The sequence below is a fragment of the Haplochromis burtoni genome, unplaced genomic scaffold (assembly GCF_018398535.1).
Source record: "Haplochromis burtoni strain Fernald_Lab_line unplaced genomic scaffold, NCSU_Asbu1 Contig_699, whole genome shotgun sequence".
In the NCBI taxonomy this organism is placed as follows: Eukaryota; Metazoa; Chordata; class Actinopteri; order Cichliformes; family Cichlidae; genus Haplochromis; species Haplochromis burtoni.
In genome coordinates, this window is record NW_024583060.1 from 73,721 (window position 1) to 101,679 (window position 27,959).

Genomic DNA, 27,959 nt, shown 5'->3' on the forward strand with positions numbered 1-27,959 from the left:
GCTGACGGGGGCATATAGAAATCCTAAAGTTACCATGTGATTATTCAGCTTTAGAGAGGAAGGGAAGTGGGAGTGTGAATGATTTGCATCTTCAGCAGAAGATGCCTCACCAACAGCTCTAAACTTGTTTGTAGACGTGACAAAGTGGCTCACTTCCTGGTGCTTGCACTGACCATTGTTTTCAGTCATGAACTCAACTACAAAACAAAAGGAAGAAAAATCACCAGAAAACAAAACTTGTTTGTTGTGTTGGAATCTAAGCAAAACACAACCACAGAGAAACATACAAATGTCAGGTAATTTCTTCCTAATAATCTGAATAATGTCACAAAAACAGATGGAAGCACTGCATGGCTCTGATGCTCTTCACTGAGGCAGGTAGAAAATGTAAAATTTAGCTTCGTGTTATGTAGTGCATTATGACTTTTTGACATATTTGAGGTTTATGTTTTATTTTAGGTCTCCTTATGGGTTGTATACCTTGACTCGGGTGCTGGTTGAAGGCCCACGGCTGATATTTCATTCTGCCTAACCCTGATGAAGACAGAGTTGATACACAGTTGTCTTTTTTTAATGCTAACTTCAACTTTTATCAGAGACTGAGTGCCTCGCTTGTTTTCTGTTATTTGATTTTAATATGTTTCTCTTGAGTGTATCCAAAGGTGTTATGGAGATATCATCCATGAGCAAAAATGTTGTTTTAAGCTCATTTTATCCTGATTTTATGAGTTTGAGAAGTTAGACTTGTAAGAAAAAATTGGATTGCTTCTCCAACACAATACAGTATAAATGGACACACAGGACACCAGCCAGAACATTTCATCCTGCACAGAATGATGAGTAGGCTGCATGCTGTGTTTGGATCTAAGATGATAAGTCAGTGGAACTGAGAATGGTAAACATGTAAATTCCTGTGGAAGCAGTGATGTAAGTAATAAAACAAGCATCTTGCAAACTCAGAAGTGAAACTGTTTTGTGAAAGAATACTAATATACCTCGTTAGAAACTTAGAAAAGAGTGAACAGGAATCAAAGGTTAATGTGGTTTAGATTAAAGTGCTGAAAGCAGCTAGCTACAGCTGAATCCATAATTTGTTGAACGTACCATCAACAAACCATCAAGATATGATAGAACTGCAGACTTCAGCTTTAATTCAAGTGATTTTACAAAGCAATTTTAGCTGGAAATGATTTAGAACCTCAGAGGCTCCAAAGTAATTAGACAATTGAGTGACGAGATGTTTCATGGCCAGGTGAGGCCTGTTCCCTTGTTACTTCATTACCAATGAAGCGTCTGTCACATATCTGCTATCTAATATCTGCAGCTGATTCAAAGTGTTGGATTTGTATGTTATAGCTTTTCACTGTAATCTTAAATATAAGAATAAAAGAGATGCAGTGGAAGTGAAAGAGGCTGTTGTTAAGTTGAACAACTAAAATACATCTATCAGCAACAATCTGATACATGCATGAAAACAGGATTATGTCCATGGTTCAGAAAAATAGCTACACAATATTTAACCAAATCAAAAAGACTTTCAGACTTTCATGTATACAATCAAGAGATGCATTGATGAATGGAGGTACAGAGAGTTTAAACAAGGTGCAACTTGAACTTGCCCAGGGAAAAGTGTGGCGACAGGAAGAAGCAGCTTATAATCCAAAACAAACCACATTGTAACAGAGTGCAAGTCGACAACGTCCCGAAGCATGCTGCAAAAACAATTCTTAATTTCTCAGTTTATTCTTTATTGGCCAAGTCAGTTGTCATCTCAACTCGGCAGAGCCGCTTTTCAGTAAGTGAAAATAGACCCACAAACCCACAAACAAGAAACAACTGAAAGCAGCTGCAGTAAATGCTCCATTTCCTCGTCGGAGGAAATGAAGCATTTGGTGATGTGCAGTCCTAGACTTCAGGCAGACACTGGGTGCAATTTTCAAGAATTAAAAAGAGTTTTTATATTTAAAATTCTGTTATTTTGTCTGAGGGATGACTCAATGTAAATAATTCCTAAACAGTTGATCGGGTTAAATACAGTATTTGGTTTTTGTTTACTAATGCTAAAGGAATGCTCACTATTGTTATAGCTATAATTGGATTTTTATGAGGGCGTTAATTCCCACTCCAGCCCACTCTACACACAAAACAAATTTTAACAAAGGTTAAAATTTTATTTATCTGAGTAAGAAGGTAACTGGAACATGAAATCTGGTGGTCTAAAACTGTCCCTTTCCACTGAAGGTCGCCAAATACTTGTTTGGTAGGGTGTTGGTCTTTACTTTACAATATTAAATGCTTTGAGCTGAATGCTGTTGTGATTTGGTGATATAAAAACTGAACTGAATTGAATTAGTAGTCTTATTCCAAAAGTAACTGCTGCTAGAAGTGGAGAAAAATTCATTTTGAAGTGAACAAAGGGGGTCTGAACCTGAATGACAATTCATCCAACAGAGTTCAAAATGAAAAACCAAGCACTACTGAAGAGACCCTCGCTGGTGCCTGAAGAGAAGCAAAAGGATCAAAGGCATTTCAGTCTAAACAAAAACGGTGTCTTGGTTTTACTATAGCTAAAAACTGCAAACCAGGTGCATTAAGAGGCCCTTTTTTAAAGTACATTAGTTGTTTTACTCTTAAATCCCCATTTGTGGTTGCACAGTTCCTCTTAATGGTGATGGCTAAGCTCCCCCTCCTGAATGTCACTGTTCCTGCTCCCACACAACAATGCTGTGAAGTTCATCACAGGCTTCCAAGTAATGATAAGGTAAACTTTGAATGACTAAGCGGTCATATACTTTGGCCTATATCATTAATGCATCGCTGTATTTTAGTCTACAGCTGCCCTGGTTGAGGGATTTGCCCAGTAGGCCACCGGGAAGGTGTGGTTTAGTTTCACCCTGAAAGTGAACCAGTGCTCAGTCAGCCTTACTCTGTTTGTACTATGCTTCAGTTTGCTCGTGCGTATTGATCTGTGGCACACTGGCTGTATGTGCAGCAGAGATAGAGATTAAAACTGTCTTTATTTCAACCCTGGCACACTGGTAATAAGATGAAATAAAAATGGATGATCTGATTGTGAGTCAGGAAATGACGATACTACTAAAACAAGTGTTGAAGAAACTGAATGCTTGCCTCTGATGTGTCGAGGTTTTTCATTAGCTGACAGTAGTCCTGAGAACATCTGGACATCCTGCCGTGGGCTCAGATTTTAAGAATTTTAAAAACATTTTCAGTGTTTTTGTGTCTATTATACAGAAAATGTTCTTTGTTCTTTCTCCATTCCTGTTGTTGCCATAACAAGCAACAATCTCAGGTGTTAAAAGTGACTGTGTGGCAGGGTGTGGTCTGTGGCGCAGCTGCAGGGGAGGGGTGGAACAGCGGGTTCAGGGCGTAATGTCAGGGGAGGCTAGTTGTCAGGTTATATATAACATTAGGAATGAAACAAAGGCTAGAAGAGGAGCCTGGTATCAGGAGACCGTTTAAATGAAATTTTGAGTATATAAAATAACAACAGAATGAACTGATTCTGAGGGATCAGGTGAGAACTGTTTCACATTTGATTGTTTTTACTTGGAAATACCCATGAATGTAAATATTCCCTACGAGCAAAACTTTGGTAGGGAGGCAGGGGTTCCTTTAAACATGGAGGGATTTTCCAACAAAATCAGGCTCAGGAGAGGGCAGGCATTTATTATAAATGGTAAATGTTTGGAAGGTGGGGGAGAAAGAGAAAACCTCAATAATCAGACAACTCCATGTAGGCAAGCACTTTGGCAACTGTGGCAAAGAAAAACTCCTTTTAAACAGGAAGAAATGGCCATCAGAAACAGGCTCAGGGAAGGGCAGCCATCTGAGAAATAGTAGCTAATGATTAAATGCAGAGTAGCGGCCTTTGATAAAGAAAGTAACACTCTGCAACACGACTAAATGAAACCAGGACTGCATATGTCGACAACTACCTTAGCACGTGACACATTGAGAAGGTGAGAAATGACACCAGTTAGATGTTTTAACCAGTTTGTGTTCCTCTGTGACGAACATACGGGCTTTATTATCTCTAGTTGTGCAATAAGAATATTAACAATCGATTTCACATCAGTGAGGGGTTTTGACCTCTGCAGCTGCTGACCACAGTTTCAGCTTGTATCTAAATATAAGCAGTGTGTCACAGACATGCACCTGACGTCTCTGCAGCGCTATTGGCTGTCCCTACTGCACTTTCTCAGTCATCAGTTTCTTTCCATGTTGCTAGACTTTAGGAAGAGGAAGTGAGAAGGGCTGCTGAAAGCCCCATGATGTACTCTGCAAGCTTCACAGAGCTATGAGAAGGGGAAGTACGAACAGCAGACGAGCTCGACAAGCACACGCCTGAAAACAGAGACGATAGCAGATATCATTTTCTCCAAATAGGTAAGAGTTAAACTTTATTTTGTCTTGAAGCTCTAGAGATCTCTTTAAATCTTCAGAATATTGTGAAGATGTTTCTTTATCGGTCAGAAACGTGTTGATGTCAAATCTCTAAAAAAAAAAAAATACTTGTGAGAAAAGAAAACCCCACGAAGATGAAAAAGTGAACAAAAATCTTTCAAATTTAGACCAAAATAGGCAGTCATCTAACTGAAAGTGTCTGTCATGTGTACATACTGACTTAAGTGGAAAACAAAATATAAGAGCTGTACTTTAGTAGTTTTAAATGGCCGAAGAAGAAGAAGAAGTCTCGTTTCTATTCTCAGAACAAAGATCAGTTAGAAAGAGGGCAAAATTTTGATGTTTTACACATATTTATAACACAAATACAGGAGATTTTTACTTAGAACGGGTCACCTTGTATTTTGAGGAAGTTTTGGTATTTCCACAATTAAACTGCTTGCCCTCTCATGATGTAATTTTAAACCCTCCCAAAGTATAATGCACTCATATCGTGTTGTACAGAAGAAGAATTTTGGTTTTGCTTGTAAACTGAGAGGAAACACAGGAAGTGAGATGTGTGAGCATCACTTCCCCGCTTTGTGACCGTGACGTTTTGTCTGTTTTAGCACTTACACACCCACACACAAACGCAAGACATAAATAAGAGATGCTGCATTAAACCTTGACCACATCCAGCCCTGCTTCCGATATTTATATTCAATAAAAAATAACGGCCTTTTCTTGTTGCAGGTCTGATCAGAGGAGTTGCAAGATGGCTCACAGCTGCCTCAAGTGTTTAAAGTACACCATGTGTGTCGCCAACTTGCTTTGTTTTGTACGTATGTCTCAGTCATCCAGCATTACATCACACATCACTGTGAAACATCCTGTCACATTCATCCACTCACTTTTCAAACCTAAACTGTCAGGTGTGACAGACATATGAAAATTAGTTAGTATTTATAAATGCTTCAGGTGTCAACTTTGGGTTTCAAATATTCTACCAGATGGTCAGATTCTTAAAAATTAATCAGTTAAAAGAATTTACCAAAAGTTCACACAAAAAAAACACAAAAAAGGCTCTGACAGTTTTGTTTACTCTGTGTAATTGTATTATTACTATGATGATTACGTGAGCCAATTAGGGTTTGAGGCAGTTAATTTTGCTTGTTCAATTTTAGAAAGCCAATATCTGCTAATATGTGAGAAGATAGATAGATAGATAGATAGATAGATAGATAGATAGATATGCCTGACTCACAGAGGCCATGAAGAGAAAGAGTGTTAATATAATAATATATTTATATTATATAATATATTTTTTAATTCAATTTCATTTCATTAATTTTGTTCCACAGACTTGGTGGATACAAAAGAAAAGGAAAAGTCAACATTTGCCAGAAGTCTGTTGCATAACAAATAAATAAAAAGCAGAAGCACTTGAGAAAATGTACTGCCTGACACTGCTGCCTGTAGGCAAGCTCTGAAGCAGACCAGGGCCCGGTGCAGCTCACTGTACTCTGTGTAGTGTGTATTGTGGACTTGGCTTCAGTCTGTCTTCTCTTCTGTCAGATCTGCGGTGTGGCCGTTTTGGCCTTCGGCGTCATCATGATGGTGAGTTCAAATTATGCTGCTCTCACCCCCTCACTGGCCAGCTTCAACATAGCCAACATCCTCCTGATCACCGGCATCATCATCACCTGCGTGTCCTTCCTGGGATTTCTCGGCGCACTCAAGGAGAACCGCTGTCTCCTCCTATCGGTAACACACACACAAATACTCAAAGCAGAGTACAGATTATGTGGTTTTCTGCTCCCTCTGATTACTTCATATTTTTAGGTAATTAACACTCTAGTTTTGGTACCCCCAAAGGGTATAATTTGTTTGTTTTTTAAGCCTGTATAATTTTGATAAGGGGGGTGGGCTCTCTAACACTGCCTCTTCACTGTTGTGTACTCCAATTTTTGAATGCTACAAAAATAGCATTTATGTAACAAACGGAAATATCTAAAGAGTCAGTTCTCTGGGAAAAAAGGTAATTTAGATGTTAATCGGGACTAGTTTTTCTAGTTTTCTAGGAGGAAACACAAAGATGGGCATTTATGCGCATTCAAGTTTAAAACGTTCTCGAAATCAGACATGTTGAGCTACATGCTGTGAACTAGCAGCCGAAAATAACTTCACTATACAGTACCGTTTCATATGTGTATGTAAAGTGTTTCAGAGTAACATTCACATAAACCTTTTTATTTATTTTTTACAGTTTTTCCTGATGCTCTTCCTCATGATGCTCTTGGAACTGACAGCAGCATGTCTGCTACTTGTATACGAGGGAGAAGTGTGTGACACATATGCTATACACAATATGTTCTGTTTTTAAAGCAAATGTATACGTTGTATGTAATCACCAAATCCTCCGTTACTGTTCAGATTACTGAAAGAGTGAAGACCGATCTGATAAAGGGCTTGAATGATGCAAAAGGAAATTCAACACATTCAAAACAAAGTGACTGGGATAATATTCAAGAAAAAGTAAGTGTGTCAGAGTGGAGATGTCATGTTGTGACACAAATGACTTTAGAAATTTGTTTATTTTTTTTGTCTGTCAAATTCATTTGTTTTAGCTTGACTGCTGTGGAATCAATAATGTAACAGATTGGGGAAACAACGTGCCAGAATCCTGCTGTATTCCTGAGGACCCCTCTTGTAAAAGTCATAAATACAGGCAAACGGTAGGCTCATACTAATCACTGATCCTTTCAGATTCATACTTGCTTTAATGTACCATAGAGGTCAAAGGTCACATTGTTACTGCTGCAGGTAATTTCAAAATGTTTTGTGTGCAGGGTTGTTTGTCAAAGGTGACAAATTTTTTTGAGAAGAATTTCCTAACCATTGGGGTCTCTGTCATTGTCCTCTGTATGATTGAGGTAAGCTGTTAACATACTATTTACGCAGGTGTTGCAAAGTTAATCTATGAACCTGCAGATGTACCATGTCTCAGAAATTACCATCTTCACTTCTGTATAAAAGACAACTGGATTATAAAGTGAATGAATTGGTTAATACAATGTTCTGCTCAGAAACGTGGCATCTTCCTGTTAAAATATACCTAAACTTTGTTGCCTTTGACTGTATGGTTTAATTTCTAGCAGTTAACAACCATGGCCTCAGTGTGTTTTATACTATAAAGATCCTTCAATATTAGATGGAGAGAACTCTGATGATCAGATAACCCATTATGAGCAAGTACCAGGCAATGGTGGGGAGAAAGAACTTTTTGACAGGAAGAGATCTCCAGACAGTGTGCGGGAGTAACTGAATACATGGTATTCCGAATACAGTTACTTTGTTGAAATAAATGGATTACACAGCGGTCTTTTCCTGTTTCATATGTTAGGCTATGCCCTCTCTATTTTTGGTAATTCCACATTGGTGGAAACCATCTTGCAGCCCATGTTACATCTACTAGAGCCAGAAGAGCCAGTGACAGTGGCAGAGAGCCATCTGGTAAAACTGGTTGGGAGTGAAGAGAAAAAAGGAAATAAGAGATGAATGTAGCTTGCAGCTCTTGAAAATAAAATAATAAAAAGCTAATGGTCAAGTACTTTTAACCTACATTCTTCTGTCCTAATGGCCAACTCCTGCTTTGGAATAGAAGTTAGGATGTACAGAAATGTAAGAAAAATTAACTTTCAGTTCACTTCATGCTAAACATTTTTCTGATGACTTTATACTTTGCCAGTTTCACATCTTACTGTTAAGACTAGTCCCCACTAAAGTTATAAAAGTGGTTTACATGTCTTTAACCAATGACTGTCCAGCATCCCTGTATATCAGTCACATTCGCTATCTGGCAATGGCAAAATAATGTGTGACGTTAAAGCCGCTACAGCCATCCTTCATATACAGTCTATGATTGCCGCAGACCAAGGCTGTATCCCAATTCAGGGTCTGCAGCCTTAAAGGCCGCATTTTAAGGCCGATTACGTCACAGCGACGCGACGATTCGAAGTCCCAATTCGAAGGCTGCTCGAAATGCGGCCCTCAAATGCGTCCTTCATTTCCCCGAATTTTAAGGACGTGGCGGTGTAGACTTCGTGGCCCAACATATCCCAGAATGCATAGCGCGGTGGTGGGTGTGGATAATTTTGGCGGAAAAAAAAAACAGCGGATGAGGGGCGCCCGAAGAGTAACTTAGTAAACTAAGTGCTGAATATTATGTCACTTATTTATGTGCAAATGTTTAATAACGAAGAACATTAAAACATTACTGTTGGCCACATGTCGGCAAAGTTATGTGACATTAGTGACGTTTGTACTAACTTGGTTTTAAAGCCTTTACTTTAAAATTTACGCCGTTCAATAGCTGAGCTTAATCTTACAGAGAATGATCAAAGCTCATGTAGAAACAAACAAACAAATGAACAAACGATTTTCTCCTTCATTTCTGTCAAACAAAGCTGTATGAAACGTTTCTAGCTGTTAGTATCATGGTTGCTAGGCAACCTGGGCAGCGCAACGGAGGCTAGACCGTCCCATTTCACAAGCCTCGCACTTCCGGCCTTAGCGGTCTTTGAGTACGCGGCCTTTGAGGATCGTTGAGGCTGCGTACTTTAAGGCTGCAGACCCTGAATTGGGATACAGCCCAAGACCTGCTCCCCTCCCACTTACTAAAGTGGGCCTCCAGCTGGACAATGTCCACTGTCACATCCAAAAAAAAACAAAAACAAAAAAACAGCTCTAGAATGGATCAGGGAAGAAAAGACCACTCTTTAGATTGCAAAAGGAATAAAAATACTTCATATAAACAAGCATAAACCCAATGAAATTTCAGTCAGCTTGAGAAGCTCAGAATAACTTTTTTTATAAAACAGTACAACATTGCATTTTATGTCCTTTTCCAGTTTAATTTCTATTTTTCTGTTTACAGGTTTTGGGAATGTGCTTTGCCATGACACTGTTCTGCCACATTAGCAGATCTGGACTGGGCTACAAGTTCTGAATACCTTCAAACATGATCTTCCCATTTTACAGTAAATATCACTGTAAAGTTCTTTAGGAACTAGAGGGAAAGTTTCTGGAAAAGCTTACTTAAAATGAGAAAACTATTTTTCTAAACTCTTGCCTAAAGCTTAAACCTGTTTATGTACCTGAATATAAAGTATAACTGTAAATTCTGGCACCTTTGACCTTCAGTGCACTACTCCATTTCAGGTGAAGCTGTGTGCTGAGTTCAGTTTTGTACAGAACTTGCTTGGTGCCAAGTTTATCTTAAGGTCTGTCAACTTTTTAAAACAGTTTCTGTAAAATATTACCTTTGTACTAGTCTTTAATAAACTACTTACTTACAAATTTGGAAACATCCAATTAACCTGCAGTCAGCTGAGACTGAAGAAGTCACTTGGATGAGTGACGAAACGTTTCTCCCACAAAACGCTACGTCCAGATGAACAGAATCAACGTTTGGAGATCAATTAACTTTATAAAAATAAAGAGCATAAACAGTGTTCTGTAGACTTCTGAACAATCTTGCTGTCAGATGACTTCCTGTTTATAGCTTGCCATTTACTGATCTGTGGTGGAGCCTTAAAAATAACCACTTCCTCTTTTGACCCTGTTCAGCGAGTTTCCCTGAACAAGATTTAGTTTTAAGCTTAAGCGGGTCGAGAGGTCGTCGTTTAAAAACCAGTTAAATGTTTCACTTGGTAAGCTGATGAAACAAACTGTGTCCCCAAACAGACAAACAAGATTCCACTAATTGTACTGAAAGCTAAAAACAACAAGTTACAGATGAATTCATTTATTTAAAGAATAAATCCTGCATCATTACTGATCACAACACACACACACACACACACACACACACCCCTTAAGAAAAAAATGATTTACATGTTAAAATAATTGTTCTCTTTGAAATCACAAAAACAGTAACAAGAAAACAAAAAAGAAACAGACTGTACACAGCAGAAAACACTATTTATTGCAAATTAACACCCCTGACACCTCAGAAACTATAGACAAGTACTCCAACTCACCTACAGATATGAAAAGACAATAAAATAAAATAAGAAACTACTCTGACACAGCTCTCATCCTCTGAAACAGTCGCAGTGCCTCTCTTCCCCCATATTATGGTGGCCCTTTGAGTCTCCAGATGAGAATCTCATGTTTCCTGAAGCTGTTCAGGTCCACTTGAACAGAGATGTGGCACCTGTTCCCTCATCCTCCAGATGAAGACGTTCGGGAGGCATCCCCTCAATGTGAAACTGAGCACAAAATGGTTCAATAAGCTCTCCAAACCCACTCTACTTTTTACAGATGCACAGAAAACCTGGTCTGCTGACGTTATACCAAAGCACTCCTGATCTTATATTGTGGTTTTAAAAAAAAAAGTTTTGCTTTTTCTGAATGTTTATAAAAAGCAGCTCATTTAGAAAAAAAGAAAAACAAAGATTTCATTCAGCAGCTTCAGGCCATTCAAATACCCGTTAGTTACAGTTCCCTAAGTGTTGCTATTGTAGTGAAACCCTATGGACAACATCTTGCTTAGAGAAGAAGAAAAAAAAAAAATATGTTGACACCCATTTGTGCTCAGGATGTGTGAAAGCAAAGTTGCTAGAAATGTCCCTGCATTTGACAGAGTCCGAGTGAACAGAGGAGCCAACAGTACCGCGCCGAAACATACATTCATGTTGAGAATGTTTGAGAGAAAAAAAGAAAGCGAGAGAGCGCCTGGTGCTGATGAACATTTCAAAGATAAACATTCCCAGTAAACATCTGATCCATTTCAGAGTGCTGTACTCTGACATCTGCAATAACATCAATAAATAGGAAAGCAAAACAAAAAAAAAGCCCACCACAAAACCTCTCCCACACCCACCACATAACTGGAATGAGCATCAGTCAGGGTACCCAGCCCCTAGATTAACATGAGAATATTAAATTAGCAGTTCATTAGTGACAGACATCTGCATCAACAGGAGTTTTGCTTCATGTCTGTCACATCACCTGCAGGATTCACAGAAGCCTGAAACATCACCTCACACCTACTGCCTTCACTTGGGCGAGACACGACCAGCAAGAGTCAATGCCTCAGAATACAGCACTGTTAGGACAGACCAGGAGGCATGGCTCCTGATCCCCTACTGTTAAGTCACCAAAATCACCACAGAGAGGGTTGCGTCTGTGCCCTTAATTTACTATGGATTAAATCTGCTTTGAGTGACTGCATTGTCAGGTCAACCTGTGAGCACTAGCCCGAAGATGCTAACAGTCCAGCTGAAGGAGAAACTAAAGGTTCTGTAGATATGACTATCGCTTCCATTTCTTTCATTAGTCAGTACTACAAATCTACAAAGGATTACACTGAAGAAGAGCAGTGGCTGATCTTCAGTATCCTGCGTTTTGTTGATGGCAATGAAATTGTTGTGGCTGATAAGCTTTAAGTAAAGATGAGTAAAGGCTTTTTAAGACAATATTTCCCACCAGTATTACAATGAGCAAAAATGAGGGGCTGAAAGAGGGGCAAAAAGAAAAAAACAAATTAGATATCTATCTAGATATATATCTCTCTCTCTCTCTCCCCCTCTCTCCACAAACCCCCAAAACAAGGCCACACACTATCACTGATCACCAGCTAAGGCTACTAGCTTTTAAACCAGCCCAGCTGAACCCTGAGCACATGCGTATTTCTTTGAAAGACATCATGAAGCAGGACCGAGCCGCCTCAGAGGCACAGAGGCGAGTAAATATTCAACTAATTCATCCATCCATTCACTTCCGCTTATCATTTTCAGGGTCGCGGGGGGCGCTGGAGCCTATCCCAGCTGTCATAGGGCGAGAGGCGGGGTACACCCTGGACAGGTTACCAGTCTGTCACAGGGCCAACACACAGGGACAGACAACCATTCGCACTCACATTCAAACCTAGTGGCAATTTAGATTATCCAATTAACCCATCCCCACAAGCTGCATGTCTTTGGACGGTGGGAGGAAGCCGGAGTACCCGGAGTGAACCCACGCAAACACGGGGAGAACATGCAAACTCCACACGGCCTGATGGTGGAATTGAACTCAGGACCTTCTTGCTGTGCGGCAACTAATTCAATCTCAGGAAAATAAAATGCAGGGCTTTCATTCATAACAAGTGAGCATCCCACCAAAGAAAAATCAACTGGGTACAAGCTTAAAGCAATCTCCTGGTGGGTAACATACAAACGGCTGGACGAGCAAACTAGACAACCCTGACATTTGTTCTGTTCTCTGAATACTACAGATTTTAATAATTCAGCTATTTCTTCAGAGTAGATTTGTGGCCATCACAACAGAGTTTGCACATTTGCCTTTAGATGTGATCTCACTTTTGTGAAAAATGTACACACCTCTTCAAGCCTAAATTAGAACAACTAATCAACCAAGGTTCTCACAGTTTTAAGGCATGCCCCACAGCTATAGAAATATTTTGAGAATATGCGGATATGTGTGAGTTAACTATGGACGAGGGACTGCAGCATTGGAGAATGGACCTCTGGAGTGTGGAAAAACTAGCCAACACTGTTGAAGCTGTGTACCAAGCAATTCAATCTTTAAGGTGTACAAAACACTCACAATATGTAGCAGCAATACAACAAACCACTTAAGCCCATGTGGTGCAGAGGCTGGCACTCTGCTGTTCCTGCAGTGTGAGAGCTGTAAGGTGCGTGCCTCAACATGGAAACCTCAGTTTACACCTGGAATTGAAATGAGCCATCTGTTGAGCCCTTGAAACTACATCTGTACATTTCTAACAACAATGTCCTCTGATGACCTGACTAACATTTCACTTTGGAAAACATTTTGGTTTAGAAATGAATAACATCCACTGCTGAAGTATTGATCCTAACCATTTAGTCCCCGTGTTCAGTGGACTTGGAACATTAAAAGTATCACAGTGTTGCCTGGTAAGTGACACAAGTTAGGTGATGTTTCAGGACTTGAAAAGGGTAGAGGGGTGGGCAACTGCTTTTACTAAAAGTTTGTTTGAAACAGCACATTCTTAAGACTAAACACAGGATTTAAGGAATGGGATAACTTTCAAACCCTCAAACTGTAATTTGTAATGTTTAAATTTGGACATGCAGCCAGTTCTGCCAGGCCCTTCTCACTGACTTTCCATCCCCCCACAAACAGCATCAATGGAAACTTGATCCTCAGATGAATTTAGTGCATTTCAAAGTTCCTATTTGAAGAATATCTACCTGACAAGATACATTTATGTTTTATGTTAGTGAAAGAAAATATCTACCTCCAGGCCTTTCACTGCTTTGCTTCATGTACAGCAAAAGACTATAACAGGTTAAATGAGCAACTGGTATACATTTTTTTTCCATAAACTTCTTTGCATAGTTCAGTGTTCTAAGTTGCCAGGTCTTGTATAGATATTTGCAAGACCAGTAAATGCTGAAAGTCCACACTGGGGGCAAACATCTAACCTTTTACAAAACATATCACGTCAGGCACGTATTCAAAAAGAGTTGCTTTCAAATGAGTGGCGTTACATCTCAGGTCCCCATTCCATTTATGCTGTGTTACAGTGAAAGGGGCACATGCCCGCTGAGCATGGAGTATGTAAGTGGATCATGTGACTTGAACCAGCAGCTCCAGCTCTATGACTGATTTAAGTCCTCAAAGATCTGAATTAGACTCTTTTGCACTGTATGTGCAACCATGTGAGTTTCTTTAGAACAACTGAAACTCCAAAGCAGGTCTAAGAGCCAAATACAAGTCGAGATGTCGATTGACTTTCTCAGCTGGCAAGAGCAGACATTTTACACATATGTCTACAAACAGAAGGTCTTTCTTTCACCTGATGGGCATGTGCGTGTCATTTGTTGAAGGGGAAAAAAATAAAAAATAAAAAAAATAAAAAAATTCACTGTCAGACTAAGGTTACTTCTACAGTCTGTTACTGAGTTTTGCTGCTGAGAGCTGCAGCTCCACAATGGTGGAGAGCAGCCAGCTGTGGCCTCTTTGAGGCACTGGAATGCTGTGGTCCTTGACAGGTTGGCGGCCTCTTTGCTGTGTGCTGTGGAGAGCTTAGAGGGGCATGAGCCTGGTGGTGTGGAACAGGAGGGGGTTCAGGTCCTCAGCATGGACAGCTCGATGGAGCGACGGCTCGGAGCGACTCCGCTCGATTTTCGGCAGCAAATCTTGCACCTGCTCAATGGACACCAGAATCTGAGGAAGGACAGAAATATTAGGAAAATTACAGACTATAGTTTTGTCAGCATTACGCAACTACATTGCATATGGTTTGGCAGTCACCTGATTTAAAGGATAGTATGAATTTACAGGCAACTACAATGACACGTCCATGTCTTGCAAATTATTTGTATTGAACACTCCGATTTGCTTTTCCAGAACTTTCATTAAAGCATCCTGTGCAAGATTCCTCACTGGTGGCCTACAGTCCTGCTGTATCTTGCTTTACACCAAAAATTTCTCCAGGTCTTTATGTTCACCTAAATTCTTCCAAAAACAAACCCTCTTTAGATTGATACAGAGGAGTGACTGTGGCTCAGGCAGTACAGTAGGTCAACTACTAATCGGAAGGTTGGTGGTTCGATCCCTACAATAAATGATCATCTTTCTGACAGAACCCAGTTGTCGCCAAAAGTTTTGGATAAAGTAAAAGTTTCAAGTTAAATTTAAAGAAAGCCCTTAGAATGTCGAGTCACAGGACATTTTAACATTGCAGGATATTTTTTATTAAAGTGATAAACCATACAAGACTGACCTGTGGAAAAAGGGGCCTTTCATCACGTTTAAACTTCAGGCAGTCGACGATCAGCCTCTTCATTGCTTTGGGTGAGGTACTATACAGCTTACTGAGGTCTGGAGACAGGTAACCACGTCCAACCATGAAGATTATCTGACAAAGAAAAAGAGGACCGAAGAAGGTGAGCTACAGAACAAACGTAAGTATTACATCAAAGGTCTGAAGACAGCTTAAGAAACTGGGCCACAAGTCAAGTCACACAAAATTTGCTTCATGTGTTCCAGATGAATTATTTAATTCAGAGTTACATTTAACAGTTTATCTACTGAACTCTACTAATATTTGTTAGTTTATTGGAACTGTGACTTACTCTATGGCTATATTTTTGATGTTAATAGTAATTAACAAAATCTTCAGAAAGAGTCAGTCAGATATTTTAGACTGACTCAGTGTTGTGTGTTAACATAAACTAGAATAAACTGGGTAATGGAACCTGGTCTCTGTTGTTGATATTGGAGTAAGGCAGGGTTCCTGACATCAGCTCAAACAGAACTACTCCGTAGCCATATACGTCTGACTGGAACGTGTATGGGTTTGTGTCCTGCATGCGGATCACCTCAGGAGCCTAATGAGAGGAGAGAGGAAAAAATGAATTAAAAACTGACAAAGAGGTACTTTAACACTACCGATTACACTAATTTAGCTTTTTGTAAAGATGGTGTGACTTAACCAGATTAGAAGCAAATACACTACAAACCCTTGTACATAAAAACTGCATGTATGGATATAGGGTCTATCAAATAATGTGCGTGTGACCTTTACTGTGTTTAAACAAGTGGATGGAAAACTTCCAGGGTTCCAATATACAATGAAAAACCATCATATTTCTATTATTCTGCTTTACAGTTAATGATACAGATGTGACTTGATGTTATTTATGGTATCAACAGTAATCACTTTTCAAGAAAAGTCGTCAAACGAACAATATAACTTAACCTGTCAAGACTCAAGATGTACACAGGTTATAAAGGACAACATTAACATGCATTGGTAATAGTATGCATCAGCCGCTCATCTTGCAAGTATCAGCAGCTGAAGAATGACATGATGTAAAAGTATTACTAAAGATCGACAATTTCTTTACCAAAACAGTTTTTTTGTGGTGTGTGGCACCCAGCACAGTCAGAACCTGACATCTCTTTGGTGCATGATTTCAGTCAACTCCACCAACTTGACTGTCATGTGGCACTGTGACATGACACAACAGTCCCAATAGAAAAAGGAACCTGCCCAATGAGTGCTGTGGGAAGCTGGATAATCAGCCAATTGTGGCCACGGGCAGGATCAACACTGTTGCCAAGCTAGAACCGAGGAGTAATAACACTAATCACCGACACTGCAGTTTGTTATGTCTGTCGGCATAGCGACGTATCAGTGGGGACTTAAACACATTAGATTTCAGACAGAGCCATTGGTCTTTAGTAACTAGTTAGGAGGGAAAAAAAGCTCCCTCGTAGAAAACAATTTAAGTAAGGGCAATGTCAGACTGAAGGTGAAAGAAGACACAGCCACAGTTCATGTACGGGTGGCTGTGGCTCAGGTGGTAGAGCAGATCAGCAACTGATTGGAAGGTTGGTGCTTCGATCCTTGGCTTCCCCAATCTATATGTCAAATATCCTTGGGCCAAGATACTAATCCCAAGTTGCCCTCCGATGCGTTCATCGGAGTGTGAATGTAGATTAGTTTGCACTTGTGTTTAGAAGTGCTTATGTGAACGGGTGAATGAGGCATGTTGTATACAGCGCTTTGAGTACTCCGGAGAGTAGAAAAGCGCTATGTAAGAATCAGTCCATTTACCATGTAATCAAGAGTCAAGTTAAATGTTCTAGCTGCTGCCATGTTGGATTTTTAAAATCAATGTCACGAGAACAGGTGGATCCGACTGGCAAAACAAGAGATTCTGTATGCTGAACTTACAAGCTGAAATTTTCAAATTTAATAGGACTTGAAACTAGCAATTTAGCCCAAGAACTCATCTGAAACAGAATTGAGTACTCATAGAAAGGAGCAGAGGCTCATTTTGCTCTAGTGTTCTATAAAACCCAAAATCTTTTCAAAAACTGCTCCCCCTACTGGCCTTAAAATGTCATAGACTGAGCTCTACAATAAACATGTTAAGTATCCTTACCATCCAGAGAATGGATCCGCTGGGTTGTTCTACCTGCTGAGAGCCAGTCCATCGAGCCTTCACTGTAGCCAAGCCAAAGTCACCGATTTTAACAGTCCAGCCCTCATGGAGAAAAATATCTGGCAGCAAATCTCAGAAAAATACAACAGACAGCTGCTGGACGTTTTCATGATATCAGTTACTGCATAAACATTTCACAAGAAAGAAGTTATAAAAAGTGAGACTGACAGAGGAAACTACCCAAAGTAAACAATGGGAAACAAAGAAATGTCCACCTGATAGTGTGGAATGACTCGACAAACTCAAATTTAATACCTTAGTTTCAAATTCAAATGTTTGTCCCTGACAGCAGTGATGCACCGTATCATCTTAAATTGGCCTCTTCATGAAAACAAGGGAGAGGTGTCTTCAAGGTAAGAGTCAGCATAGAGTTTGTTTCTTTTCTTGTGTTAAGAGTACTGACACATCACAGTTTTAATGGTTTGGCTGCTCTGTATATCACTGTCTATTAAAAGGAAATGCTTTTTGTGTGTTGTTAAACCTTTAATAACTGCAGAGCATGAGGCTCAAATTAGCACGTGTGATTATGGGTTGAAAAGGTACAGCTATCTAAACTCAGAAACACACAATGACTGGACTTATGTACACCATGCACAAGAGAAGGATACTGTTTGATTTTAGATCTCGATGAATTATGTTCTTTGCATGAAGATAACTGAAAGACAAAGCAAAAAAAACAATTTGAAAACTAGTAAATTAAATTCATGGGTGCCAAACATTTGTATACAGAATGAACTTCTTGCACTACAAAAAGACTTGATGTCTGCTACTTGGCCTGACTAAGTGATGATGGTGAAATGGAATATTGCAGCAAGTCTTACTCCATGCCCTGTGCTGTCTGTCTGGCCACATCAATGCGACGCACAGTATCAAACTTGCTCTCTAAGACATGCAGATGGCGGTACAGGCTGCTGCCTTCACACCATTGTGTGATGATGGCAAAGTTAGGCTTAGTCATAAAGCCCATGAACAGCAGGATGTTGACGTGGCGGGTCTTCCTGTAGAGAACAGAAATAGTGAAACTTACAAATTCCATTACCTCATCCGCAGTCAGAAAGTTACAGTCACCACATTGTTAAGAGTTAAAGTGCTATAACAATGTGAACTGGTGTTAATAAAACCAGTTTATGCAGCGTTAATAATACTAATATCATTACCATTATTAATAACTCCACCACCAGCAGCAGTTGTGGAAAGATTTGTGCAAATAAAACAAAGTTAAAGTCATGTAAACCACTGCTCACCGCAACACCTGCATTTCATTTTTAAAGGCTTGTAACTGCTCAGGCGTTGGCTCTTTGACTTTGAGGATCTTGATTGCCACATCTCCATGCCACTTTCCCTTGAAGACAGTTCCAAAGGAGCCAGAACCTATTCTCTTCTGGATGTTGACTTCTCGAGAGTGGACCTCCCAGTAGTAACTTGAATCTCTGTTGCCTCCTCGGTGCTGAAACAACAGATTGACTGTTAAATTTGTTAAAAAGAGATAGCAGTTCAATGCATTCAAAGGTTGCCCTTGTGAATATGTTAAGTGACCAGTGGCCTGTGAACAATGTTAAAGACACCCTACCACTTTCTTTTTGTCATCAGAGGACGAGGGCTTGCGCTCCCTGGGTTCCGAAGGGGACTTTGGTGGCTTCTTCCCTGGAGAGCCAAAAGAACAGGGCGGGCTGGTGGAGGGCTTAGGTGAGGGTTCAGGACCTGCAGCAACAAGAGACAGCACAACATAAGTGTCATGCATAGAATAACAAATGTATTCTAAAACAGAAGAGAGGGGAAAAAATGGAAAGCATACCTATTGTGTTGTTGAACTTTAGTGCTTCCTAAGAAGAGATATGCAACAAAGTTATTTTGATGAATACACAGTGGAGGTGACAATCCTTCAAGCAAAAGCAAACAAGCAGCCAACACCAACCTCTATAATCATGGCAGAAGCAGGGTCCAATGTGCTGACCATATGAACATTGGGAGTAGATGTGGAGCGATGCCTCTGTAGAGACTGACCATCTCCGCCTGACATGGGGAAGTGAAAGGTTGAGGACGGGGATGGGGACAGGTGGCCCATTCTGAGCAAAAAGAAAAGAAGGCCAAAATTTTGATTAAAATATACATTTCACAAAATAAAGCAATGCTGCAATTTTGATAGAACGCCATCTGCCCAGCTTACCCAGAAGGCTCTGGGGTTAAGGCTGGGTTGCTCTGCGTGGGGGAATTTTCTGGCAGTATTATCTGTGGGTATCCATCTGGGCAAGGACTGGGATCAGAACTGGACATAGGGTTGAAAGAAAACAATTAAACATTATCACAGAAGTTTCATACTATTCAGGCTCCAATTATGTGCAAAATTTCTATTATTTAGTACTAAATAATTAAGTAGTAAGTGCATATTTGCACCGTTTTTTTAATGTCAAGTCTGAATCTGATCATCTAGGCACATCACAAAAAGATGGTCCGTATATCTCCATTTTTCCCTGAAACTGTTCTGAATTTTAAGAACTTCAGGTGTTTTACTTGTTTTTCATCATCATTAGGGCTGGGCCATACCATACCGTTCACGGTAACACTGGTATAACGTTCGGCAACGATAAGAAAATGAAATATCGCGATCGAATATGGGTAAAACGCGCAGTGCCTTTGTTTTCATACGCACATGGTGGAAAAAGCATGGCGGCGACGGAGAATGAGAAGGGCGAAAGCGGATCGTTGAATAAAACGGATGAACCAGAATTGGTTTGTAAAAATGCTGCAACTTCAGTGGTGTGGCACTGGTTTAGCTTTTGTCTGTCAGATACACGACAAAGCACTATTTTTGGTAGCGCATGCTAGCGGGCCGTTGTTATTACTGTGTTTTTTGGAAAATACGGCACACTTAAAATCAATCCTTTGATTTTTCTGAAAATCAACAGTGCCCCTTATAATCCCGTGTGCCTTATGTATGAATTCTGGTTGTGTTTACTGACCTCGAAACGATTTTATGTCGTACACGGCACTGGAAAATCTGTCAAATGTTTTAGTACGACTTTGCTAAGCTACGAACCCGCACCGCTTGATGGATTGCTGGAGCATTATGGCTATCGTAGGCAGGAGCCTCGCGGAGTGATACGTACTGTGCTTCAACATAATATTTCCGTATTGTGTGTGTATAACCTCTTTTTAAGTTTTGTGGATATTATACATGGTTATGCTGAGGATATGTCAGCCAATTTCCACTGAAAAATGCCTTTAACTTTAACTAGAGAACGCACATAAACAGGCAGCTGTTTGTTTTTTTTTTAAGTGAAAATAAATTATTAGAGCAAAAAAAACCCATCAAAGTTGTGGAGTTGTAAAGTATTTTGTCTAGTGTCAATTATATCGTTATCGCAAGTTTTCAAATGTATATTGTGATAAATATTTTTGGTCATATCGCCCTGCTCTAATCAATCAGTCCCAATAAAGTTATTTACAAAGACTAGAGTAAAAGACTATTTTAAGAGTGCAGAAGGAAAATTACAGTGTGTAAAAATCATTAGATTTTAGTAGATTGCAGATTGCAGTCAACTAAATGTTGTTGTTGTTGTTTTTTTTAACACTCCCAATTCAAGTTCATAATCCTAGCTACGTTGGCTGTTCTAGGAGAAACGTGTTAGTCAGCTAAGACAGTGAAAGGGGCCAATATGAGTTGAGTGAGTTGTTGAGGATATCCTGAACTGGAAAGAAAAACGTCTGAACTTTGAGTTTCTTGGAAGACGTTTCACCTCTGATCCGAGAAGCTTCTTCAATTCACAGCTCCTTAGACGACAATGACCAGGATGACCAAGAACCTTCACACACATATCCTGACCTTTTCTTTTGTAAACGCTGCTGTTAGCATTAGAGAAACTCTCTTTGAAGTGGATCCAACATTGTTGAACTTAAACATTTAGCGGACAAACTCCTATACACAAGGAGAATGCACTCAAACTGTTTATCAGAAGGAAAGTGTGATTTTTAGGACACTGCAGTCTAACGTTAGCTGGCCAAGTCTTATAACCAGCCGTTTAGTTGGCAGTCAGCTGTCTGGAGTCTAATTACAATAAGTAATTGCAATAATATTGGGAATAAAGAAGCATGTTTTTGCATGTTTTTGTGTGCTAGAGCCTTGACTGCAGTTCAGGAGATGAGGCTTGAGGTGAAGAGGATGAGGTGGAAATGAGGAAAGAGCATTTAAAAGCCTTTTGTGATCTTTAAAGGCTTACATAGTAAGCCTTTAAAGATCACAAAAGGCTTACTATGTATGTCTCTACATAAAACATGATTAACCAGAATACAATGTCCATCTCAGCTACTGTAATCAAAATTACAGGGCAACATGGCAGCTATAAAAAACAACAACTAACAAAAAAACAAAACAAAACAAAAAAAAACCTGTATGGCCTATATGTCGACATCATGTTGCAAAGTCTGGAAAATATCGTCTGAATCCATAGAATTGTGGCCCTCCTTAAAAATAGGACTTATTTTCCAACTAGCCACCTTCTCTTGGTGAAATATTACCAGCAAAGCATCTGGTACAGCCAACGATAAACACTACTCCAACTCACCGCTCTCTTATAGTATCCATGTCCACACACACGGTGGGGACCTTGCTACTGCAGTGTTGGTGAAACTTGTAGCCACATGTCTGACATCTGAAGCCATTGAAAAGGAACTTGTGGCAAAAATCACAGTAAGCCAGCTTGAAGAAAGTTTTGCGTACCTATACAGATAGAGTTCATGAAATTTACTTTGCAGTAATAACATTTAAGACCATCAAGGCTAAAAACAGCAGCAATTCAATTAGAGTATCACAGGCCAAAAACGTATGAACAAAAGGTATTTCACATAAGCTATGAACATTTTATACACAGGTATGTGAGATACTTACAAAGTTGTGCATGGTCAGGGGAATATCATCCAGGACCTCAACTAAAAGCTCCTCTCCAACTAGAGGAGTTATGTCTGTGTCCCAGTCCGTCAGTCTTTTTCGACTAGAGGGGCAAAAAAAGGAACATTTAGAAACACTCTTTGTACATATCACCAATATTGAAACCCCTTTCAAGGTTTAAAATGGCTAAGATAACAAAAAAATAACAACGGAGAGGTCTTCATTATCCTAATTGGCCATGCACTTAATTTGTATATCAATGAGTTTCTCAGAAATGTCAACAACTGTTTATGGTGCGAGAAAACAGTTTACAACTATGTTGAAGCACCAAAACTGCTAAATTACAAATTCTACCTTTAAGCTGTTCAATGTTCACAGACAGCTAGAGTAAAATTTTTACTTTCATTCATTTTTCTCTTTAAAGTGGATCTTTCATGGTCATTTCCAACTTTTATCCTGAGATTCTACTAGCGTAGCTAAAGTTTGAACAGAAGGTCAGTGATTCTTTCCCTTTGTTAAGACTGTTTTAATATTTAATGAAGCATAGGAATGTTACCCATCGTTACACAGGAAACCCTTCAAATGCATTATGGTAACAAACAAAAAAAAAGGAAAAAATGCACAATAATAATTAATTGTATATTAGTTGTTTATCAATGCATATTGACTTTTCTACCATTTCAGCCTTTGAATCAACTTCACATTACATCTTCAGCCTCTGTTATATACATGTGTTTGTCTAACATGTAGTCTTGTGACAGGTGTTCACTGTTGCCTCTCAGAGTTTCATGTGGGCTAAAAGGAATGCAAAGTCATTTTCCCAATATGATGTGAGAGGACGTGGCACAAACAGCAGTGCAATCTTACCCTCCTAGAAGGCGAAATACAGCACAGCACTCTTGGCTCAGGCCTCTCACTTTGAGCGCTTTATCTAGAATCTCATGCACAGTCTGTCCTTGCCGGACATTCACCTGAAAACAGAATGCCATATTTGAATAAGTGTGACTTTGACATGACATTCTCCGATCACACTGGTAACACAGAGGCATACTTGGGTAAAATGGCAGTAACAAAGAGCATCAATTTTGACCATACAAGAAACAAACATTACATGATGCAGGTTACTGTTCCCATTATGTGTTTAGGAATGTGGAATGTAAAGCTACATGTAAATGTGGCTCAATATGATTCTTTGCTTTCCAGCTTATTCTTCATGCTGTAAGTGGGAAATAAATTCCTCAGTCTCTGTCGCCATCTCCCTCATCTCCCCTTCCCTAGTTAGAGGTGCACACAGGAGAACAAACAAGAAAGACAAAAAGGGACATCATGTCTCTTGTCTGAAAAGCTGCAGATGGGAGGAAATACCATGAGCACATCAACCGTTCTTTCTGTACCACACACCTAAAGGTTTAGAGTAATAGTGGGTGGATTGAGCAGAACTAGAAGGATCTGTACCTCTCAAGAATCAGGAAACGGGCAGGGAAAATCATCACAGACCCCTCACACCCTGGACACAGACTTTTTGATCTGCTGCCCTCTGGCAGACTGTACAGAAGCCTGCAGACCAGGACCACCCAACATAGGAACAGTTTCTTTCCCCTCGTCATCTCCCTTCTTAACAGTTGACCTGTCACACTGCTCCCACTGCCAGACTGCAACTGCACCTTATGTACATTCTGTAGTATTCATTCCACCTCATTTCATTTCTGTATTTTATGTATATAAGTTTAGATTCGTTATTTATAGTTGTTTACACAGCTTTGTGTATGTATGTGTAATGTGTGTATATAGATGTGTGTGTGTGAGATTTACATTGCTGTGCTTGAGAGCCACCATCTACCGGAACCAAATTCCCTGTATGTGTCTGCACATATACTTGGCCAATAAACACGATTCTGAACTAACCTTTTTCAAAATGAAACGAACTGAACTACATCCTAACTACCGCTTACACATCTGGGCGCTAACTTAGGCTGAGACCCCATCTAAATGAACCTCTCCATAAAACCTTTTATTTCAATAGTCACCTGAAAATAAAAAAAAAAATAAAAAAAAATTAAAATCTACTGAATCACCAGCCAAATGTCATTTAATATAACTTAATAACTTAAATATAACTTCACATCATTATGGCTAGGGCTGCTCAATTACCGTAATTGTCGGGCTATAAGCCGCTACTTTTTGCACAAGCTTTGAACCCTGCGGCTTTTAGTCAGGTGCGGCTTTTCTATGGATTGTCCATGAGCGGATTTGTTTTGTTTGTTCCGCTGTTGTACGGCACTACGTTGCCTGGCGGAAGGATCGGGGTTCAAGAGTGGTATGTTGGTCACATGTCCATCCGCCAGGCAACGTAGTGCCGTACGAAGTAGCGCGAAAAGCAAACTTCAAAGTAGCGCTACACGTTCAGCGGGAGGTGTGGATGACGAGCGGCGATAAACTTGCGAAAAGCAAGTTATGCTCAACTCCACCATTGGATTCTGACAGCGTGGAAAAGTGTGAAAACATCCACGATCACCAACGGATTTCGAAGGGCTGGACTGTTGCATGATTGAGAGGAGGACACCGCCACGGCCCTTCTGAGGGTGTTCGACTCTGAAACTGACAAAGAGGATTTGTTTGGTTGGTTTTGAAAGTGACAACGAAGGAGAGAAGCGGAGAGTGGATGACGAAGCCATCCTGAGCCTGTTCGTTTCCGACACTGGAGAAGAGGACTTTGGTGGTTTTAGTGCGCAGGAAGAAGAGAAAGATGGTGGTGAATGACTGACTTTTCTTCTTGTTAAAGCCGTGTCACTGCACCTGAGCCTAAAAGGTAGTCCGAATCTATTTTTCTGGTGTGCTGTAGGTTATTATGTACTACATTTGTTACTCATTTATGAAGCACAGTACATGTTTCGTACTTGTAATTACCGCTACTTGTACATATACCTAAAAAGTTATGCAAATATGTACCCATAACTTGTTTTTCAAAATATTAATAAAAGTGATGTCTCCAAACAGCCGTCTCTTTCCTGACAATTCGCTTTGTGCATATTCTCTATGATGAGTCAACATTGAAACACCTGCGGCTTTTAGTCAGGTGCGGCTAATGTATGTACAAAACAGGATTTTCCCCTGATTTTAGCTTGTGCGGCTAATATTCAGGTGCGTTCTGTAGTCCGGGAAATACCGTAATCGAATTTTAATCACGATTACGATCTGGGCTTTCAACGATCATTAAAAATGACTGAGCCGATTATTAGCCCCTCGCTTTATCCGCGACACCTTAAAGGCCGGTCCGTGAAAATATTGTCAGGCATAAACCAGCCCTTGGCGCAAAAAAGGTTGGAGACCGCTGATTAAGAGGACCCGAGGGAAGCTCGAAAAGCTCGGAAAGCTAAGCAGAAGTTATTTGGAGAGGAGAGTGACTGCCGTTGGTTGAAAAGAGATTAAAAAAAAAAAAAAAAAAAAAAAAAAAAAAAAAAAAAAAAAAAAACAAAAAAAAAAACACAAAACTTCAGTGGTGTTGTACACTATTTTATATTATTATTTAAAGTCATTATTCAATACATTGTTATTGTTAACCCTTTAAAGCCGGTCAGAGCAGCATGCTCCGTTTTGTGTAACTATTTTTAAATCCCTGTAGAACCTGAACCGTGTAAGCTAGCGCAATATTTTTTTTTTTTTTGGCATATGAAACCAGAGGAGTTGTACTTACATCTTATGCCATCAGCTTGTCCTCGGTCACGGTTTCCTTCCACATATAGCTTTGCAAAAGTTGCATAAAAATGGCTTGCAGGAACAAAAACATAACATTCCAGAAACACGCTTTGCCGATCCGATCAGCTGTTCGTAACACTTCCCACATTGAAACAGACGTCAGCGCGAACTATCGCATGTCCGCCATTTCCTGCCCGAAACCGGAAGTGACAATTTTCGTGGAAAATGTAGTTTTTTTACTTGTAGGCTTTTAAAGCCTATACTGGTGTTTTTATAAGTCATGTTTGACTTTTCTGAATAGTTTCTGGGATGCTTAGAACTCGAATTGCACTGCTGGAAATAGTTTATTTTGATGCACATGCTGTTTTCTGTGCAAATTTGCATCATAGGATTGTTTTTTTGTTTTTCCTGCAGTGTATCTCCAAAATAAAACTATGAAGACACTCAAAATAAATTTCCTGTTGTTGTAAACTATTTTTTGCAACTTTATTGTATTTAAAGGTTTGAGGGACAAACCTCTTAAATTTCTCCAAGTAGAAATATATGTAAAAAAAAACAAAAACTATTTTCAATTTTTTTGTAGTTTATTGCACTTTTTTGCAATTAATGTAGTTACTATGGACTTAATGCATACATATTATTAAAATATGGGCTATAACAGTTGTATAGCAACTTGAAATGCTCCCACAAATGGCACTACAACATGTAAAAAAATAATATAAGCTCTGGCGGACTTGGTTCTATAGTAGGTCGTAAGGGCTAAATAAATATCGTCAAATAATCGAGATCTCAATTTCAGTGAAAATAATCGTGATTATCATTTTTGCCATAATCGAGCAGCCCTAATTATGGCATTAATTGCTTGGTTGACAGAGCCAACACAATCAACACCTTTGGTTATCCCAATGAAGAAAAACCAATTACATTTAAAAAAAAAAATAACAACAACACAGCACTTCATATTATCTCAAAAAGTAAGAAAGCACCTTCCTACTTGTCTGCTACAATAATATGTAGTGACATACCCTTGCCACCACACATGTGGAACTGTCAAACGTCAGCTGTGTGCTTATGTTAGCACATCACAATTGGCCAATAGGTTCTTTCATTTTGTGGCTGGTTTGGAGGCAGGGACTCAATAACCAACCTCTTCACAGTTACTCAGTTCTTCCCTACATTTCTATTCGGGACTGAGTGTCATGTCTCTCCCTTATAATGTTGACTAGTCACGATTACGCCGATGACTAATTTAATAGTCGACGTGTCATTTGAAGCTTTGTAAGATCCCAAAAGACGCAGGAATAAGTAGTAGGATTTGAGAGTGTAATAACGGACTGAAACGGAAGATGGCAGCACTGCATGTACAAGCATGCCAGCTGCCGTTAAACCTCAAAGAAGAAGCAGTGTCCGGTATAGCAGCTGCGTTCAAATTCAGAAACCGCATCCTCCTGTGCCCGCATTTGTAGGCCGATTACGTTACAGTGACACGACGAAGACTATCCAAATTCGAAGACTCCGACAAATGCAGCTGACAAATACGCCCTTCATTTCCCCAAATTTGAAGGATGGGTCGGGTGTATACTTTGTGGCCCAACCCATCCCAGAATTCATAGCACGGCCCTGCTCAGTTTCCAACAATAGCGGCAGCTAGTTAGTTTTAATATTACTCTTATTATTCTTTCTGGGTCACAAAATAAACGTTTAACATATTTTCCAGGCAAGAATGTAAACTGAGCAGATATTTGAAGTTTACAAACTTCAAATATCTGCTCAGTTTATCAAGACACCACATATTTTCAAAAGCGCTCTGACGTTTTCGGTAGGGGTGCAACGATACTCGTATCGATATTGAACCGATACGAGTATCGATATTGTTGATGAGGTCCGCCCCGAGTTCCTGAAGGCTCTGGACGTTGTAGGGCTGTCCTGGTTGACACGCCTCTGCAATGTTGCGTGGAGATCAG

The 27,959-nt window shown here is 39.8% G+C and overlaps 2 protein-coding genes across 2 annotated transcripts in view; one reads left to right on the top strand and one right to left on the bottom strand.

Annotated features, from left to right (window-relative positions):
• Positions 1–3,824: 3,824 nt before the first annotated feature.
• On the top strand, positions 3,825–9,761 carry zgc:64051 (leukocyte surface antigen CD53). The gene is made up of 8 exons (XM_005949702.3): positions 3,825–4,407; positions 5,158–5,242; positions 5,980–6,168; positions 6,671–6,745; positions 6,838–6,939; positions 7,032–7,139; positions 7,254–7,337; positions 9,341–9,761. Exons 2-8 carry the CDS (start codon positions 5,180–5,182, stop codon positions 9,410–9,412), a joined length of 693 nt encoding a protein of 230 aa, XP_005949764.1. The 5' UTR covers positions 3,825–4,407; positions 5,158–5,179; the 3' UTR covers positions 9,413–9,761.
• A 2,870-nt stretch (positions 9,762–12,631) lies between these two features.
• araf (A-Raf proto-oncogene, serine/threonine kinase) overlaps positions 12,632–27,959 on the bottom strand; it is a 28,377-nt gene continuing 13,049 nt past the window's right edge. Inside the window, exons 3-16 of the mRNA XM_005949700.2 lie at positions 23,167–23,270; positions 22,300–22,402; positions 21,977–22,131; positions 19,582–19,680; positions 19,330–19,480; positions 19,210–19,237; positions 18,985–19,115; positions 18,659–18,861; positions 18,236–18,412; positions 18,023–18,069; positions 17,355–17,473; positions 15,660–15,791; positions 15,185–15,319; positions 12,632–14,625 (exon numbers count right to left, since the gene is read on the bottom strand). Of these exons, the coding sequence (XP_005949762.1) occupies positions 14,485–14,625; positions 15,185–15,319; positions 15,660–15,791; positions 17,355–17,473; positions 18,023–18,069; positions 18,236–18,412; positions 18,659–18,861; positions 18,985–19,115; positions 19,210–19,237; positions 19,330–19,480; positions 19,582–19,680; positions 21,977–22,131; positions 22,300–22,402; positions 23,167–23,270 (1,725 nt within the window). The 3' untranslated portion in view covers positions 12,632–14,484. The remainder of the gene's footprint in view (positions 14,626–15,184; positions 15,320–15,659; positions 15,792–17,354; positions 17,474–18,022; positions 18,070–18,235; positions 18,413–18,658; positions 18,862–18,984; positions 19,116–19,209; positions 19,238–19,329; positions 19,481–19,581; positions 19,681–21,976; positions 22,132–22,299; positions 22,403–23,166; positions 23,271–27,959) is intronic.

Bases quoted from the DNA above. Each gene is read 5' to 3' on its own strand.
- zgc:64051 (XM_005949702.3), top strand. From the start codon at position 5,180: ATGGCTCACAGCTGCCTCAAGTGTTTAAAGTACACCATGTGTGTCGCC. The intron at 5,243-5,979 runs GTACGTATGTCT...CTCTTCTGTCAG, and splicing joins TCGCCAACTTGCTTTGTTTT to ATCTGCGGTGTGGCCGTTTT. The intron at 6,169-6,670 runs GTAACACACACA...TATTTTTTACAG, and splicing joins ACCGCTGTCTCCTCCTATCG to TTTTTCCTGATGCTCTTCCT.